Source organism: Pecten maximus, chromosome 2 (assembly GCF_902652985.1).
Source record: "Pecten maximus chromosome 2, xPecMax1.1, whole genome shotgun sequence".
In the NCBI taxonomy this organism is placed as follows: Eukaryota; Metazoa; Mollusca; class Bivalvia; order Pectinida; family Pectinidae; genus Pecten; species Pecten maximus.
Window position 1 is genome coordinate 46,627,001 of NC_047016.1, and position 20,822 is coordinate 46,647,822.

Here is a 20,822-nt window from a genome sequence, read left to right on the forward strand (position 1 = left end):
CATGTCTAGAGACTTAGTTCCAGTACTGACCCCATGTCTGGAGACTTAGTTGCAGTACTGACCCCATGTCTGGAGACTTAGTTCCAGTACTGACCCCATGTCTAGAGACTTAGTTCCAGTACTGACCCCATGTCTAGAGACTTAGTTCCAGTACTGACCTCCTGTCTAGAGACTTAGTTCCAGTACTGACCCCATGTCTAGAGACTTAGTTCCAGTACTGACCCCATGTCTAGAGACTTAGTTGCAGTACTGACCCCATGTCTGGAGACTTAGTTCCAGTACTGACCCCATGTCTAGAGACTTTCTTACAGTACTGACCCCATGTCTAGAGACTTAGTTGCAGTACTGACCCCATGTCTAGAGACTTAGTTGCAGTACTGACCCCATGTCTGGAGACTTAGTTTCAGTACTGACCCCATGTCTGGAGACTTAGTTCCAGTACTGACCCCATGTCTAGAGACTTAGTTCCAGTACTGACCCCATGTCTAGAGACTTAGTTCCAGTACTGACCTCCTGTCTAGAGACTTAGTTCCAGTACTGACCCCATGTCTAGAGACTTAGTTCCAGTACTGACCCCATGTCTAGAGATTTAGTTCCAGTACTGACCCCATGTCTACAGACTTAGTTGCAGTACTGACCCCATGTCTAGATACTTAGTTCCAGTACTGACCCCATGTCTAGAGACTTAGTTCCAGTACTGACCCCATGTCTAGATACTTAGCTTAACATCTAGTGACTTACTTCTAGGATTAGCTCCACATCTAAAGACCTAGTTCCAGACCCTTGTTTAGTCACTCCAGGGTTAGCCTCATGTCTATTGACTTAGTTCCAGGATTTACCCCTACATCAAGGACTAAGTTCCAAGATTATGGCCATGTCTAGAGATTTAGTTGCAGTACTGACCCCCATGACTAAGGACTTAATTCCTAGATTTAGAGAGTTAGTTCCAGGTTTAGCCCTACATCTAGAGTTAGTTCTATGTCTAGAGAGTTAGTTCTATAATTAGCCCTACATCTAGAGTTAGTTCTATGATTAGCCCTATGCCTTAAGAATTAGTTCCATGATTAGCCCAACATCTAGAGTGTTAGTTCCAGGATTAATCCCATGTCTAGAGACTTATTTCTCCAGTACTGAATACATTTCATATTGATTCAAAATGTATGCACACTTAAGTACTCTGTTTTGATCAATTTCCACCAGTCAATAACAACAAGAATTCTGGTGTTTTCTTCATTGTACCTTTTAATAACAATCTTGATCAAAACAAAAATATATGTGTATAGTTTAACACAATCAAAATACATCTATACCATTTCAGTTAGGTTACACAAATCTCAAGGTGTGCGGACAACACACCAGAAGCAAAAACCCTGGCCAAAGTGCTGCTGTGGACTTTCAAGAAATATTCATAGAGACAACATCTATTGAATGCAAACAATGGCAATGCTGTAATGGAATATTTCATAATGCAAGTCAAATTAAAATTATAATGTGTACCAACATTAAAAGGTGTTACTTAAGATATCACCATTTGCCACATAACAAAAACAATTATGTAGGAAGTTTTTAATACTTTCATTTGGTTTTGAAATAACGTATTTTGCTTGTACATACACGTCGTATAAATATCATAGTTATAAATACACTGCACCGTTAGCACTATAATCAAAATGGTTTCCGCGAAAAAAAAAGAGTACAATTTTGTTTATCATACATCACAGATACACCTACTTTACTCGCTCAAACACACATCGGCTTATCACTGATTATAAAGTAGTCAAAGTTACGTAACTAAAACTTGTCAACAAAATCAACAGTGAAACCCAACAACACCGGAACACATCTGCATAATGACACACATAGCAACGTACACCTGAAGTATAAGAATCGTTGGTTTTATTACACACTATACTGGAGCAAAAGGTTTAATTGTGTATGGAGGACCTCACAGTGTATGTTACCAATGTTAACAATCTAATTAAGATTTGACTTGTAATTTCCGTTTCTCTACGATACATTGCAATATGATACATTGTGGTGTATTGGAGCTGAAATTTCAAGGTATAATAGGTGCTAAGAGAAGGATTATACAAAACATACACAAGATTTTAGCACCTTTCAATACAAATTGATAGCGAGATAGAGTAAGTGCCAAAATATAAATTACAGTAAACTGCATCATAAGCTATTTTGTCCTTCTAGTACTCATCAGTGATTCTAAGGGCCAGAAGAGTTGATACCTAAGAGGCATACTTTCTATATTCACATGACACATCTAGATCTCATCCTCCTAAGATTGATAATATGTGTACATTTTTGTTTTCTGTTTCAAGTGAGAAATTTTTAAAGCATGGCCCTGACAAGAAAAAAATCGTAATAACAATGTAATCGATTTCCTGTATACAAACTTGCTACACTCTACATGAAAGTGGATTTTGTGACCATTTTGTAAACAGTTTATAATGAATTTGTAAAAAACACCCTGAATAGATATATTTCCTGCCAAATTGTCTTAGAATATTACATTTCATTATAAACCAAACCTATTACTAACATAACATCAATTTCATCTTACAGATATCATAAGGAAGTGTTTGTATTGAAAATGCTACATCTCTCATAAAGAGTGATTATTTTCAATCGAAAAAAATAATAGTCTTTGTGTACATTTTTTTACCAAAAGTTACATACTTACATACATTAGTATCAACCTGCAAAAAGTTTGAGCTTCTTTTTTTTTTTATCTTTGATGTATCATAACACCAATTTGTGAATTTTTGCGACAAGAATATATGTGTATGTGTGTATATAGAGATATATAAAAAAGTTGTTGGAGGTGTAGCATCTTTAACACACAAAAAAACAAAAACAGATTTTTTTTGTTTTTTTAAAGTACATCTAGATCAAGGTGTTATCAAACAATGTACATTTGTATACCAATAGGTGTTCATTGTTATGTGCTGGATGTCTTTGGAATGATTATAAAACATTTCAATAAATACATGTAAATGTCACAGGGACTCATAATGACACTTTTCTTTTGAACTTATTGCACTAAGGTAGCCCTAAGGCAGCACTAAATCAAAACTACAGTTATGAGTTAACTATATGAGCACTTAATTGTGACTTATCATTATTATTTTGTCAAAATCAACGTCTTAGGTGGGGTGGTGAATGTACATATCTAGCCTACATTATTGTAAATGTCATGGCGTGATTCTCTGACTAGAGATCCAGTTGTTATAGAGAAATGAAAAAAAATATGTACACATGTAGGTATATGATATATCAGAAATATGTTTTTGAAGCAGGCACACCCCATCTACTTTGATGGAAATGGAACTGGCCATTTCATAATTCAAAGTTATACAATTTAATGATTTTGTTTTGTTTTGACTGCACAGTAATGTTGCTTGACGCAGGAATAACTTGATCAGCATCCCATTAATTGCATGATGAACTCTGAATAACTGCTTCACAAAAATTGTGACAGAGGGCAACATGTTACGGCTCTGACAACAGTACTGGTATATTGGGGACATGAAACAAATTCACAAGGCAGTCTGACCACATTTCTGCCAGTTTTATATTTGCGCAGACCAAATCTACATTATCGCACAATAACAAGAAAGCATTTCTACAATACACAACGACTATTAATAGCAAACATGAATGCTGTACATTTTGTGGAAACAGGAATGCTGTACATTTTGTGGAAACATGAATGCTGTACATTTTGTGGAAACATCAAAAGGAAACTAGAAGGAAGTAAAGAAGAAAAAGATTAGAGCAAAGCATAGCAAACAAAAGACAATTTATCAAAGACATGACACACTTCCATCTAACCATGTGATTCCGATTCTAGATCTATTTGACATTTTCTTACTTTTTCAGTGACATGTTGAAAGGTTGACATGCCATATCTATTCTAGACCGGTTCCCTCCCTTAGTTTCCTACCCTCTTCCAGGACTGCGCTTTGCTCACAAAGTACATAAAGGATGTAACCGAGGAGGGTACCAGTGTATATTTATCGTCACACGATCCCCTTCCTTTGTGTTCAATTGTTTCAATATGGTGTCCATGTTTTGAAGTTGGTGTTCATATTTTGAATTGGTGTTCATATTTTGAAGCTTAAGTTCATGTGTTGAAGTTTGAGTTGATGTTTTGGAGTTTGAGTTCATGTTTTCCTGTTTTGAAGTTTGGGTTGATGTTTTGAAGTTTAAGTTCATGTTTTGAAGATTGGGTTGATGTTTTGAAATTTGGGTTGATGTTTTCATGTTTTGAAGTTTGGGTTGATGTTTTGAAGTTCGGGTTGATGTTTTGAAATTTGGGTTGATGTTTTGAAGTTGGTGTTCATGTTTTGAAGCTTGGATTCATGTTTTGAAGTTTAGGTTCATGTTTTCATGTTATGATGTTGGTGTTCATGTTTCAAAGTCAGTGTTCATGTTTTGATGTTTTCAAGTCTTTGTCATGTTTAAAAGTTTTGGTTCATGTTATGAAGTTGATGTTCATGTTTTGAATGGATATGTAGGATTTGTACAGAACCAGATACAATACACACTACAGAACCAGAATGATAGGTTAAATACCAAACAACAGCCACGAAAACAAAAACAAACAAAAAAATACACAAAACACACAAAACCAAACCAATTTACATGATATGAAGTATATCTCTTACACTAGATCAGTTTTTAATGGTGGGATGTAACAAAACACTCCTAAATCATGACTCTACCATACACACACAACACCACAAATAAATTATATTTCAACAGCAAATTGATAGAATTCTATTTCTAAATACCACTTTCAGAATAATTAGTACGGTATTCTAACACAATTAATGTACATTACAATTAGATAATACCATTTTTTACATTTCATTTAAACTTGTGGATTTGTTTTTGATAATTACTCATTCAACAAGTAATAAACAATTTACTCAAAAATACATACAATAAAGCCTCCTCCATTTTTATCTCAATACAGACAGAATATCAATATTTTTTACGAGTATCAATCAAAGTATGAGTGGAAAATATCAGTATATTCTGTTATACGAGTAAACTGCACATTTTATATCAGGTATTCGATGAGAAACTATTGAGTTTTCTACAACTACAGAATTTTGATCCTGCATGAATTAACAATGGGAATCTTAGACATTGTATTGTTATGACTTTAAAACTGTGTCTTTTTGAATGGACAGCTTGACACAACAAGATCACCATTGTGACCTCGAAAGTATTGCTTTATACTGAAATGCTGCTAAATACAAATTTGTATGGGGCAAAACAGTCATGTATGCTACTTCTACTTCATTACACAGAAAAATCGGTGGATTTCAATATGGCAAATTGAAATAGGAACATTCTAGACAGTCAGCGCTATAATTACAAGATTTCTTATATATATATATATATATCACTGGAGTGAGGATACAAGATACAATTGTATTACCCAATGGATAATTTCCGATATCAAAAATATAACAAAATAAATCTTTTGGATAGATTTTGAGAAGTAACTTGTTGACAGCATGCAAATAATTGGGTACCCGGGTAATTTGTTTCAAGATGGCCACCCACAAAATAAGCAAGTTGGATTTACATTTTACCTGAAGATTAACACTTGGTGGGCTATCGGTTTGTGAATTCAAACTGATTTCAAATAAAAAAAAAAAAGCTGTTTTAAAGATGGCCAATATGACAGCCACTTGGTTTTCTGACTTGGATGAAAAGAAAAAGATCTCGGATCATTCCTGGAAAGTCTTGGAATATACTGCATGTGGATTTCAAGTTCAAAATGTCAAAACTCTAAAAAATGGACATTGATTAACCCCAAAATGACAAAACTTGGTTGAAATTAATTTTGGAAGACAGCTGTTTGTCAAGTCAGCCATCTTGGATTTCAGGCAAAACGTGGAAAATGATACCCTGGTAACAGTTATTTCATACAATTTATCATCTTGAATAAATTTCTAGCGCAAATGAAAAACAACTTCTGGTGTTATTTTAGAAAATTGGTATGAAAAATAAAGATAAATCATGGTGAATGATAGTTGTAGGTCAACCAACATTTTATTACTAAAGGTTCCATATTGCTGGAGAATTCTGTTTTTTTTTTTTTTTTTTTTTTTTTTAAATCTCTATCCAAGTCCCTGATGTGGTTTTTTATCGAGACTTTTGAAGCAAGCTACCACCAACATTTGTCAGGAGACACTCCTGTTAGAACCTGATAAAATCCAACAGATTATCGACATAATTCAGACTTCACAACTAAAGACTGCATTTTACAGCATTTGAGGAAGATCAGTGGCAAGAAACGTTGATTCTGAAATCTATAATGGTTGCGTAGCAAGCATGTAATTCTACTGAACAAGAGGCCCATGGGGCCTGTATCGTTCACCTGTAATTCTACTGAAAAATGGAAGCTATGTTACATAAATAGGACCGAATGTCGATGTAAAAGATTTAAGAAAATCGTTCCTGAATTTCATTTAATATCATAAAACTCGTACTGGATCTGATTATGATGTCACAAGTCAATGTTATTGAACTCTGTTCTCCAATTGAATACTCGGTCATGTTTACTGGTGAGGCAATACCACAGTCAACTGTGTATATATAAACCTAGAACGTTAGGCATTTTTAATTATTGTCTATTTATAGTCAGAACCAAATTTCCTTGACTAGTGTAGATGGTGTATACTTTAAATTGAACAGGTATATTATACATTAAATTGTTATAAATCTGCTGATGTATTGACATGTGCATCTATATGGGAAGGGTGAGGGACCTTCAAACGCCTCACTACCCATCACGGCCAAGTTGTTCAAAAGGAGATTAGGCTAATCACATTTTAACAACGTTTTTCAAATCCTGATATAAAATTTCTGGGAGAACAAATTTGACAAAACTTTATGAAATTCTGTAATTCTTAATTCTCTTCCAACTGGCATAATTTAAAGATGATATACTCAGAGGTTTTGCAAGAAATGAAAACTGAAATTTTCACTAATCAAGTGCTTAAGCTAATCACCTTTTGACCAACTGGGCCCAGATATTAGATATAGGGAAATGGTTGGCACATCTGGACTTAAACCCACCACCACAATACCATACCAATACCTCCCACTTCCATGATACAATGATTTGTGCAATACCATTTAATCCAATTGCTTCCTCAGTCATATCTAACCCTGGTTATATCTTTTTCTCAGATACACCCTCTGCCTCTTGCATTTCATCCTTCGAATTTTCATCAATATTGCTTCCATTACCAGAATCCACTTCATTTCCTTCATCTAAAGCATGCACCCCATCTATTTCCATATCCTGCTCTGTATTTTCCACTGAACTGGTGATAGTTTCTACTTCTGTTTGACCTCTGGCCTCTGTCTGTCCCCTGACCTCTGTTTGACCTTTGGCCTCTGCCTGACTCCTGGCCTCTATTTGACCTTTGGTTGCTCCTTCCTCTTTATTATGCTGACTGGTTGTGGCAATGTCATCACCATTTACTTCCATAGTCTCTGAGCTTTCTTCACTGCTTTCTTCTTCATCGTCTTCACTTTCTTCTTCTCCAGGCTTTGAAACACCTACCAAATAAAAAACAAATTCTGGTAAACGGAACATCTGGGGCTGGTTGATGGTATGTCCGTTAAATTAAAACAGTAAATGAATCTTCTATTATATTAATGTGTTGTTGGAAAAGTTTATAAAGGGATTCTTAATAAACATTAAGGTTGAGTGATGTAAATCTACAATCATGGCATTATTAATGTAATGTCCTTTCTAACCAACAAAGTCAGTATTGAGGGAATTTTGACACATAATGTCACATAATGATGCTGTTAAAATGGAAAAGACTTATATTTACCCACAAGCTAACCAAAGTGTGAGAATAATATTTGAATAAAATTCAAACCAGAAGTCAACTTGGGTAGTATTGTTAACGTGTCCAGCTTATAAAAAACAATTTTACCCATGTGACTTCTAAAACTGATTGAGGTCACAAATCAGTAAAATTAATACCCATTCTTTCAATTAATGTAACATAACCCTAGGATTCTTGAACATTTTCAAAATATAATTTTGAAATCTTACCCCAATTGATCCCTGCAACCTTAAAAGTAGATCTCTTGAGATGAATTATTAGAACAATCTTGATATAGCCCTTCAATAAACATGCTAGTGGACAAATATCATGATTCCAGGCTGAGAAGAAGTTATATATTGAACAATCTTGGTAGCATGTCATTCCAATATGCTACTAGCCCTAGCCCAATATAATTTCTCTGGGTCATTTGGTTCGTGAGAAGTCATTTGAAGGCAAAAGTTAAATGGTTGATGACCATGGCATAAGCTAACTTTCCCTTCAGGGCAGGCCAGTCAAAAATGTCTTTAAAAATTAGACCAAATGTTAAAATAATCTTCATGTTCAATTCGTTTTATTTGTCAATCTCAAACAATGCAATATATGGTTATGGTGTGGGGATCCTAACTGCTTTAAAGAAATAACGAAGTCAAGACTCTCTAAGAGTCTGAAAGACCTCAAGAATTGTTTTTAGAACATCCATTCATAACTATGGGCCCCGCCCCTTTGGCCCCTCAGGGGGTCAGAAACACCATTTATGCAAAATCTGTTCCTCTTCCCCCAATGATGTTTCTGACCAAATTTGGTTCAAATCCATTCATAACTTTATGACTAGTAGCGATTTGAAGGAATTACCTCTATTTCCACATTAGGCCCCGCCCCTTTGGCCCCTAGGGGGTCAGAGTCACCATTTATGCAAAATCTGTTCCCTCTTCCCCAAAGGATGTTTCTGACTAAATTGGGTTCAAATCCATTCATAACTTTATGACTAGTAGCGATTTAAAGGAATTGCCTCAATTTCCCCTATTGGGCCCCGTCCCCTCAGGCCCCTTGGGGGCTAGAGTCACCATTTATGCAAATTCTGATCCCCTTCTGCCAAGGATGTTTCTGACCAAATTTGGTCAAAATCCAATAAGAACTTTTTGACTAGTAGCGATTTGAAGCAAATGTTGACGGACGACGGACGCCGCACCATGGCATAAGCTCACCGGACCTTCGGTCCAGGTGAGCTAAAATACACAATACCGGAAGGGATGCTGTTTACCTGATCCTGACGGCAAAGGTCGGACACCAGGTGTCGCTGTAACAGTGTCCAGTTTTGGAGCGTAAGGCTTCTGCTTCTTCGCCAGGTTCATCTGGTAGCAGTAGCAACATCGAAAACCTGCAACAAGTAGGGGATAATAGTGTTAACTATGTAAAAAATTAGTTTTAAAGGTAGCAGAGTTCGCATTATTCCAAAGGCGGCAGAACTTTCTAAAAACAGTAATGGTGAATCTTGACCCAACAACCCTCAAACTGAAACCTATCCCAGAAATTATGGTCTTTGATTAGAGTGTGAAGTTTTTCCTTTAAGGAATAAAGATGCTAGAGTGCTGATATTGAATAATGTATATATATATAAAGAAAGTAAGTGATATTGACCCAACAACCAGACACTCATACTTGTCCGAGATATTATGATTCTTCATAAGAGTGTGAATTTTGATGCAAATCCCTCAAATGAAGCTGCTAGGTTTTTGTTTAAAACGTAATGGAGACCTTGACCGTGATCCAGTAACTCTGAAACTCAAACTTGTCAGAGATATTATGGTGCTTTATAATTGCGTGAAGCTTCATCAAAATCCCTTATAAATAAGAAATGAACCCGCTAGGGTGTTGACACATGTAGTAGTCGTACAAGTAACCTTTATAATATCACCAAGATATTTTTGCCACATTTGCCAAAAAGAAGGAGTTGAATTTAACAATGAAGCGAAAAATTCATTACTCTCTACTGTAAACATATCATGTCTGATCTGAGCATCATTTTGTCATGAGGAGAACATTTTCTGGAGCAAAAGTTTCTATGTCTGGGGTAAAAGTGAAAGGCAGGCATATAAAATCAAAGGAATACAAGTCAACAAAATAATGTCTGGTGAGTATTCAAATACTTACTTAGATACTCAAACTCCTCCTTCAGAGCCATGCCATTATGACTATGGCAGTATCGACAGATGAGGGCAAACCTATTCTGAGGGCCATCGCCCACCAGGTACTCCAGTAGTCGGTCTGTGGTACTTCTCTCCCGCGGCAAGATAGGACGAGGTAGAGGGGGCCCCGGAGTTCTACCTGTCAGTCACATACAATATACTGATATAGGTTGATAATCAAAAATCAAATAAAATGTTCACTTTTTATATTTCAATTTACTGGTCATTTTTTAAATTTCCTTTTGATGAATTTTTTTTCACCTTCTATAAATATTTTTCTAATCTATCTCTGTAATCTACAAACATTTTAAAAAGCATATACACAAATATATCAAATGTTTTAACAGTTACACAGTAATAATCACTAAAATACATCAATTGAGTCCAAAATGAGGACTACATCACCAAAGTTCCAACAATAATATGGAGTATCAATATGAGTTAACGAGAGCACCAGAGATGGATACAAGATTCACCTGTCCGAAAGTTTAACTCAGAAGTCCAAAGAGGCCTATACAGAATAGAAGGATGAAAGATAACATTATCTGATTTAGAACTAAAAATATACTCCCAAACTTTCCTAAATTAATGAAATAGTCAGTACTACATAATATGCCAATCAAAATTTGTTGGGAATACAAAAACTTAATATTGCTGTTTCAATCACTTTTTTCTTCAAATAATATTGATAGCAAACACATCTCACACTAGTGGCCTTCAAGGTGGATTAAGGTCAAACTCATACCAATTTAACAAAATGCATCTTACACCTGAAATATATCTGTATCTTTATCCCATGTTAAGGAAATTTTTATGGTATTTGATAACTGTGACAAATCCAAATAATTCTATTTAACAAACTTGAAAACAATTCACCATAGCATGCAACAGGTGCAATTTACTAATCCACTCCTTCTCCCCTATTCACGTCCTTTTGATCCGAAAAAAAAATCCCATGCAAGCATATTTTCCAATAATTATATATAAGGAAGCAGTAAGTTTTAACTTGATCCACCAAATTGAACTTGAGTTATTGTCTAGATACCAATTTCTTTTTGGAGTAACAGTGACCTTAACCTTTGACCTTATTAGCAAATCGTTTTTTATTTTACTTTTTTTTTTTAAATTTAAACACTTTCATAATGAGGCACCAAGGGGAACCTCCATATGAAATTTGAGAAAGATCCCTTCAGTACTTTCTCAGAAATAGCGATAACAAACTTCAGTTGTCAAAATCCAAGATGGCTGCCTGTCGGCCATGTTGTTTTCAGATTGGTCTCAAAACGCAATATGCATAACTAGGCACCAAGGGAAACTTACATATGAAATTTGAGAAAGATCCCTTAAATACTTTCTCAGAAATAGTGATAACAAACTTCAATTGTCAAATCCAAGATGGCTGCCTGTCGGCCATGTTGTTTTCCGATTGGTCTCAAAACGCAATATGCATAAAGAGGCACCAAGGGGAACCTACATATGAAATTTGAGAAAGATCCCTTCAGTACTTTCTGAGAAATAGCGATAACAAACTTCAATTGTCAAAATCCAAGATGGCTGCCTGTCGGCCATGTTATTTTCAGATTGGTCTCAAAATGCAATATGCATAACCAGGCACCGAGGGGAACCTACATATGAAATTTGAGAAAGATCCCTTCAGTACTTTCTCAGAAATAGCGATAACAAACTTCAATTGTCAAAATCCAAGATGGCTGCCTGTCGGCCATTTTTTTCCCTGATTGGTCTCAAAACGCAATATGCATAACTAGGCACCAAGGGGCCCCTTCATATGAAATTTGAGAAAGATTCCTTCAGTACTTTCTCAGAAATAGCGATAACAAACTTCAATTGTCAAAATCCAAGATGGCTGCCTGTCGGCCATGTTATTTTCAGATTGGTCTCAAAATGCAATATGCATAACTTGGCACCAAGGGGAACCTTCATATGAAATTTGAGAAAGATCCCTTCAGTACTTTCTGAGAAATAGCGATAACAAACTTCAATTGTCAAAATCCAAGATGGCTGCCTGTCGGCCATGTTGTTATCCAATTGGTCTCAAAATGCAATATGCATAACTAGGCACCAAGGGGAACCTTCATATGAAATTTGAGAAAGATCCCTTCAGTACTTTCTCAGAAATAGCGATAACAAACTTCAATTGTCAAAATCCAAGATGGCTGCCTGTCGGCCATGTTGTTTTCCGATTGGTCTCAAAACGCAATATGCATAACTAGGCACCAAGGGGAACCTACATATGAAATTTGAGAAAGATCCCTTCAGTACTTTCTGAGAAATAGCGATAACAAACTTCAATTGTCAAAATCCAAGATGGCTGCCTGTCGGCCATGTTGTTTTCCGATTGGTCTCAAAACGCAATATGCATAACTAGGCACCAAGGGGAACCTTCATATGAAATTTGAGAAAGATCCCTTCAGTACTTTCTGAGAAATAGCGATAACAAGAATTGTTTACGGACGGAGGGACGGACGGAGGGACGGACGGACGACGGACCACGGACGCAGGGCGATTTGAATAGCCCACCATCTGATGATGGTGGGCTAAAAAGAAGCAGTGTGTTATGTTTGAGCTTGATCGGTTCACTTGAACTTGAGTTTTTGTCCGAAAATGTTTATTTGGACAGACTACAGCATTACAATATCCCCTTTTGATTTACAACCCGAAGATAACCAAAAGCAAGAGCCCCAATGGCCTCAATGGTCACATTTATTTATAGATGTAAATGAAGTCACTGCCAGAGTCTTTTATGGGAACAAAATTTCAAAAGGAAGAAAGCTTTAATATAACATTATAAAACACACTCAAACATTGCATGCAGGTACACAAATGTATACATATTTGCATAAGACTTACCCAAACTCAAGCATTTTTAGTAATCAAATAAAAACAATGATCAGATGTAAAATCAATCTAAAATGCTACATTTCACTTGGAAACCATTTTCATTTGAACTTTTAGATGAACAAAAAAAAATCAGTTTTTTCCTTAATATACATTCAGTACAATAACCATTATACATTTTCTCCGATACTCCAGGGAAATGAAGAGAGCATATGTGATCTTAACCCTTTAAGTATCGAGGATGATCAATATATTGCCATCAATTCTCATTTAAATTTTTTCTATAATATTAATTTTCAGCTTGAAATTGCGTATCTTTAACCAAACAATGAAGCAGGTGTACACACCATTGTGCATGGGTGTCATGAGCATGCGAGGTCGAAGGCCACCCTGTCGGGTCATCTGCGGTGTGTCTGAGCCTGCTGGTCTAGGTGTGTTTAACCTTGGAGTCATGCCTGGACGCTGACCAGCAGTCAATCCAGGCCGCGCCCCTGGAGTCATGCCAGGCCGTAAACCTGGCCTCATACCTGGGGTGGCAGACTGCATTGGTGTGTGTGACGGTTGGAATCTCTGTTGTTCCTGCGATGATATCCGCGTCCCTGAGGCGTTTCCTCTGTGTCGTAGAGTTGATCCTGGAGGAGACACTTTGGGTGTGGCTGGAACTGGGGGCTGTTAACAATCAGTCAGGGGAATTGGTGTCTTAATATAGAGTAGTACACTCACTGCTATAGATGCTTGGTTGTTTATTTTATTTAACATCCTACTAATAACGAAGGTCATTTAAGGACGGCCTCCCGTGCATGCGACAAGCATGCATGTGGTGAGTGTGTATGTGTGTTTTGGGAGACTGTGGTATGTTTGTGTTAAGTCTCCTTGTGATAGGCTGGAACTTTTGCCGATTTATAGTGCTACCTCACTGAAGCATACTGCCGAAGACACCCAGCAGCACACCCCACCCGGTCACATTATACTGACAATGAGCGAACCAGTCATCCCACTAATTATTGAGCGCTAAGCAGGAGTAGCAACTACCATTTTTAAAGACTCTGGTATGTCTCGGCTAGGGGACAGAACCCAAGCCTTTCTCACAGCGGTGAACACTCAACTAAAGGCCAAAAGTGAGGCATTGTCCAGGGAGATGTCAGTGAGAATTATATCATCAACCAGTTATAAATTTTATGTGTTACATTTCGGCGATTAAATGTTTATCACGCATCATCAACTGGGGGCTGTTAACAAGCTGACACGTGAATGGGTAAATTAGAAAGATAGTACACCACAAACTCACTGCTATAATTGTCTATAGATTTTCATGTATTGTAAGTAGCTATGGATAATGTCTTGGTAATTACACTGTTTCAACTTTAAGTGTTCAAATTAATAACCAGAGAAGCATTTCAAAATTGTATTCAATTGTATGGTCCTGGTCGTTTTAGCTACACTATAATTATTTGATAATTTGGCTTCACTATAAAATAATCATTTGGCTACACTAGAATCATTTGGCTACGTGAATAATATTGTGTATTTCTAGTTTTACCTCCAACTCTTTAAATCTGGCAGGATCAAATTTCTGTAGAATTTCCCTGGCTTTCTTGTAGGTCTCTTTTTCCATGACTTCTTCCAACTGTCAAACAGGACAAAATAACTGCCAATTTACAAAGCATATTCAATGCATACACAATTTCTTATCATTTCCTTAAGAAATAAAGAACTTGAAAACAATTTCAGCATTCCATTCAAAATTTGATATTTAATCCATAACCTTGAATCATGGTCATGTGACTTCTCGTTTAATTCAAATAATCTTTGACTAATTGTCAGTATCAAAACCATTTACCAGATAAAAGAGGCCTTGACCTTTGGTCATTAATAACTCATTTCATTTTGTTTTTATCAAATATAACATTAACTACTTACAATTTGTTTTCTGTTATCTCGCAATTCGTTCAATGCAAGATCTGCAACAGTAAGATCATAAAGTAATAAATTTACTATAATCTGTTTTAAAGTGTTGTAAATTAATTGCAACTTTTATCAAAACTTGATATAATGATCAGTATACCAGATAAGAGATGAATGACAAAATTTAAACCAATACAAATTAAAGCAGACAGACTGCTCCAGCTTCATCTTCGCTAGCCAAGGCTTCTGATTACGTTACACTCCAAGAACCCTTGGCAGATATAGTCGTCAGTTCTGGCCCTCTATCGGAGAGTTGAAATAACCCCCCTTTCTGCATGACATTTTCGACCAATCAAAACGAGCGGTACCGATGTACTTCATCAGTGATGTTTACAGGCACACATGGAGGCTTGTGTCATTTTGATGAGATATGTGATCAGTGACTTCTATCAATTGATCAAACACTGTGAATGTTTCCCCGAAGATCGTTTGTCTCCGTATCTAGGTAAAATGCCATGACATAGTCGACAAGGTAGCTCTGTACTAGGCACCATATTTTTTGTTTACTGTGAAACTAAACCCGAATGTAAAACGCGATTTGATTGGATGCCCTGGGATTCCAGGGCACGATGGTTTAATCACGACTCTATCTGCCAAGGTTTCGTGGAGTGTAACGTAATCAGAAGCCTTGGCTAGCGAAGATGCTCCAGCTCAGATGCTTCAATGTTGTCATTAATCAAAAAGATATATACTAGAGTATCTTTATATGGATACAGGTACAAATTATTTTGTCCTGAAATCAATATTTTTGTCTATTTAAAATGTTCCTTACCATTTTTTGTTATCCTCTTAACAAAATACCAATGAAGAAATTTCTTTATCAGCCAAATTCTGTAAATAAATAAAAAACAAGATATAAATGTATTCATGTATGTACCGGCCTACCAGATAGATGCTATTTTGATCAACACAACTGATACAGTATGCGTACATATTATAATATATAATTTGAATATATATCTCAAATGTTTTTTATCTTAAAATGTTATATAGGGCCAGGACTTGCTCATTCCTGGTAGCATAAATGTGTTCATATCTTCATGCCCAGTAATTGTATACTTCTGGGTTTATTTGGGATTTATTTATGAAGTGATTTAATTATTGATCGAGAAAGGAAATCTCAACTTTTATTAAGTTATTATCTTAAGTCCATAGACCAATGGGGCCAACCTTGATAACATGATTTTTTTTATCTATTTTGTTGTTGAGTAGAGATTTCAAACATGTTGTGCATCATTGTTCTGCAATATCTCTGCATGTCCTTTTTGATACTCACAACATTGGGAATACAAGCAGAGGTGATGAGTAGATGAGTCGGTTTTTCCAGTCAGGTGGGAAGTAGACAAAATAGATCACTAAGGCAGCGATTATATACAAAACAATCGAGTATAAAATAAGGCATCCAATGAACTTCTTCTGCTGCTGTTGGTTACGTAGTCGAAATTTCTGTAGACGAGTAATATCCTAAAAAGATATATAAAATTGAGAAGAGATAGTTTCTCATATTCTTCACAAGGTGATCTCATAGCCAGGGATGGTATTAATAGAATCTTTCACCCTATTGGGGTAAGACAGGGGAATCTCAACCCGAGGGGAAGATTCTTAAGTTGCCAAACACGAGGCTTGCTGAGTGTTTGGCAGCTTAATTATCTTACCCTGAGGGCTGAGATTCCCCTGTCTCACTTCCATGGGGGTGAATGATTATTTTTCTCTTACCCTGTTTACCCTCTTATGTATCTAATATTGATGTTACATCAATGTAAAGAAATGTTGATGTGACGTGATTGAATTGTCGACGTGACGTCATTGTACTGTTGCCGTGACGTCATAATATTGTTGACGTGACGAAATAGTTGTTGAGAATGTGAAAAGAGCATGTGTAGCTTGTCTTTTCCTTAGGGTGAAATAAAAAAATTTTGCCCCAATAAAACTGGATATCCCTGTCCAGGGTAAGAGAAAAATCAATTTTGCAGGTTAGGGAGTGACAGCTGGCATGTGCTTTATAAGTTAACGCTAGTCTCAATATTGTGAAGCTTCATCATGTTACTATGTTATTTTGGTTTTTTATCAAAGATGTGAAAAAAAAATAATCAAACATGAGCCTCTATTGTGGACAGGGATAAGCCTCGTGCAAGTGCTGTCCACACAAACTCTTGAAGTCAGGTTGAGATATCCTGTCCATGAAACAAGTCCATGTAAGATTCTATTCGTCACATTTAATGTCTTTCGTGAATTGGATAAATACATGTAATATTCCTGTATTTCTACCATATGTCGTGATAATCTATCACTGATAACTGAGCCCTACAACACATGTTTCTGTACTAGCTGATGATCAAATTCCAATGTGAAAGGTCTTAGCTTCACTGTGGTTAACTTTCATGTACGTGGACAAATTAATGTGATACATGTATTTCATGAAAAAACTTCCTATCTATAATATACCTACCAAGCGAATAGAGCAGACACACATGTATTGTATATCTTCTTGTTTTTCTGACGACTGCAAACAAAGAACATATCTATGCTTACAGTGACTATAGTAAAATAGACAATATATATCTACTAGTCAACATTCCTGCACTCAAAACAAAATAAGGTTCACAATCACATTTCTATGTATTTTGTCACTTTATATGAGTTAATTAGTTATGGATCATAAGTTGTTAAATTTACCTTTTCAATCTGTTCTAACACATCAATTGTTGATGGTTTGTTCTGTAAAACAAAATAAAGACAGTAAACCAGTATTTCACAGTATTTTAAAAATGTTAACCATATGTTGAACATCATACAGGTGAAAGACTTGATAAACGTACAACATGAAAAAATCTGCTATTGGACATGCATGTGCAAACAGATTCTCTCTTACAACAGTATACATGGCCAAAGTATCCAAATAAGGTAATTATATCGCCTTCATATTTTAGAAGATCAAAGTACCAATCTTTTCATGATGATGCTTTAAAAGTTAAAGTATCTGACACACGGTGATAAAGGATTCAGGGTATACACATAAAGAGATATTAATACATCATGTATTATCAGTTGATATCATACTCTCATGAAAAAAGCTGTAATGTATACATGTACATTGATAAGTTATAACATTTGGTCAGTAAATTAAAATGCACCCTAAAATAACCATAGAAAAACACTGAAGCTTCCCGAGAGAGTGTCACAATGTCAAATGGTGAATATTATGGCCAGATGGCAGAGAAATTCTTAAACACACTGAAAAGTAATTTGCATGTGTAGAAAAAACCAAAGTGCTATATATAGAGTATGGATTCAACACAGACATACCGTATTTATTCTAATAAACGCCCCAGGGGCGTGAAATTTTTCCATGGGGGGCGTTTAATGGAGATCAAAATTTCAGAGTCAGTAAGTTGTGAGATCTGTTGTATGTACTCATTTCACACCATGAAACATGTGTATATGTATCCAAAACATTGCAAAACTATGTATATAGTTACTGAAACTTTGTTTTGTGGTTTGTGTTAGTTTTATGTTGGATATCCTTTAAATAATTACCTCTGGACACATGTGGATGGATATATAACTGTGCCATGGTAAGTTCTTTTTCTTGAATTGAGGAATTTTTCTTTCCAAAAAAAGGGGGGGCGTTTATTAGGGTGGGGGCGTTTATTAGAATAAATACGGTATATAGGGTTATTGAAAGAAAAATTAGGTATTGATTTTTCAAATGAAATCATGATTATTTTAGAGGGCAAATTAAAACTTTAACAGTTTTTGCTAGAACAAGTTAATTTTTTTCTACATGTCAATGCAAGCTTTCTTTCTCCCAGGCTTCATTTCCTCCACAGGGGATCAAACCCTGCATCTCTGGTTTAACAGACTACCGGTATTCACAGGTTGACGTTCAGTAAGTAAGAATATATGTAATGAAACTGTTTCAATGAATCTACACTGGGCTGAGCACCGGTGGTCAGGTGGATCAAATTGTACATATTAGAATATCTGTCTGAAGTTCAGAGGTCCAGGTCTTGTCATTAAATGCAATCTCTCTCCTGTTACATTTGGCACTCAACTAAATACCAAGAGGTGTCTTTGGGGTCAAAGACTTTGTTGATAGAGGATGGAATGTAGTGTAACTGGACTTGGCTGAACACAGGTGGCTCAAATGGTTTGAACATCTGTCTAGAGTTAATTCAGAGGTCGCAGTCTGGTCATCGCATTCTTTCTCTCCTGTTAGTACATATATAATAATCCATATAATACCCTGTATTATGATCGTTTATAGTTACGAGGTATTCTTATATGGATTCTTATATATGTAACAGGGGGAAAGATTGTCAAATGTATACTCATGTGGACTATATGTACTAGTACAGTAGCATTAAACCTGTATATTTCAGCTGCTTCAAATTTAATTCCTATCTACCAACTAATTTCTCTCAGGGCACCCAGTTGACCTTTGATTTTTAGCAATTTCAGAAATCAAATCAGTATTACTGAGAAATCTGAAAGGTTAAAACATATATTTCAAATAGACATGTTCCTTCAATCTCAAGAGTCATATCTTATTTGGGGAGTCAATAACATATAATGGTCTACTGTCTGTCCTGTCTCTTATATAATTCAATGTTTGGTTCGGTATCATATACATCTAGTAAGCCTGGTGTCTCGAGCTCGATCCCTTTCAGACATTGTAATGACCACAGACATCATTTCTACTGACACGAAAACAAATATAAACATATGCTAGGAGTCACAGACCAAAACTTTCCATCGTCCCTCGTGGGGGAGATTGATGGAACATGTTGCCTTGTATGTGCTTGGGGTCGATTTATTTCAGTCAACGGTTGACATTCGGTAACAATATCCCACTCGGGGCGAAGCCGAGGACGAGACGTTACAGAAAAATCATCCCTATTTTCACTTCTTGATGCCGATGAGTGAAGACGGAAATCAACAATGTTTTGTAGAAAACCACCTGTCATATGCAAAACTTACGCGAAACTTGGCGATCAATATACCCATCTTGATTCCGTGAAGCTGTCAATATCTATATTTGGTAGTTGGTCTTCCCTCAAACGTCTTAAATTAAATAGTTTTTAATTTAAAACCCGCCAACAGTTACTTTCATCTTCCATGTTTGTCGTGTGCTGCCATCTGTCGTCCGAAAGGAAATGGGGCCTCGCAGGGGTAATCATATACAGGGTTCCGAAGGGATGAACTAATAAAAGTATAAGGCAGTAACTATTCACGATTCATATCGTTAGATAAGAAATGGTTAAATCTAGCGTTTTATGTATCCGATATGGTTTTATTATTTTTAGCAACGCCACTTTCAATGTCAAATAATATAAATAAATAAATGACTTAGATAAATAAATAAATAAATAAAGTGAACGCCATTAATTAATTATACATTTATTAGACCACATGCATATCAACATTGATAGTTTTCCCAAATCCCAGATATCTGCAGACATATATCGTACACGAAGATATAGTTAAATTCATGTTCACACCTTCACATGTACACTGCTCGGGTGGGGAGTTGAGTAATGGAAGGCAATGCTTGCGTATATATTGAACGACTTTGGAACAACATCTTACCTAGAAGGCTATAGGGTTTGAGTCCCCGGTCGGACATAAAAAATGTATTGGGTCACCTACCCGCGGGTTACCTAGCTGGTACGTACGACAACGTTCATATTTTTCAAACAGATCGTTTATTATAAGATTAAATACGATATGTTTTATTTACATTTACGACGTAAATGTTTATTTGTGTTAAAGTACGTATAACTCTGTGAAATGAATACGCACGGCTCATGGATATATTAACGCGAGAAATTTTACTCTTAAAAGTCCTTTTTTTTTAATAAAACACGGGTTTTAATATGATTATCTAAATCATTACAAAAATGTGTAGACGGCAAAAGATTTTTCGCGATGT

The 20,822-nt window shown here is 36.0% G+C and overlaps 1 protein-coding gene across 1 annotated transcript; it reads right to left on the reverse strand.

Moving 5' to 3' along the window:
• Positions 1-1,224: 1,224 nt before the first annotated feature.
• LOC117322287 (endoplasmic reticulum junction formation protein lunapark-B-like) lies at positions 1,225-20,024 on the reverse strand. Its single transcript, XM_033877102.1, has 10 exons — positions 19,871-20,024; positions 17,567-17,608; positions 16,167-16,354; positions 15,663-15,721; positions 14,846-14,886; positions 14,466-14,552; positions 13,273-13,594; positions 10,035-10,208; positions 9,145-9,261; positions 1,225-7,602 (listed from the first exon to the last, which is right to left on the reverse strand). The coding sequence occupies exons 1-10, from the start codon at positions 19,895-19,897 to the stop codon at positions 7,211-7,213; spliced, it is 1,449 nt and encodes a 482-aa protein (XP_033732993.1). The 5' UTR covers positions 19,898-20,024; the 3' UTR covers positions 1,225-7,210.
• Between the last annotated feature and the right edge of the window lie 798 nt (positions 20,025-20,822).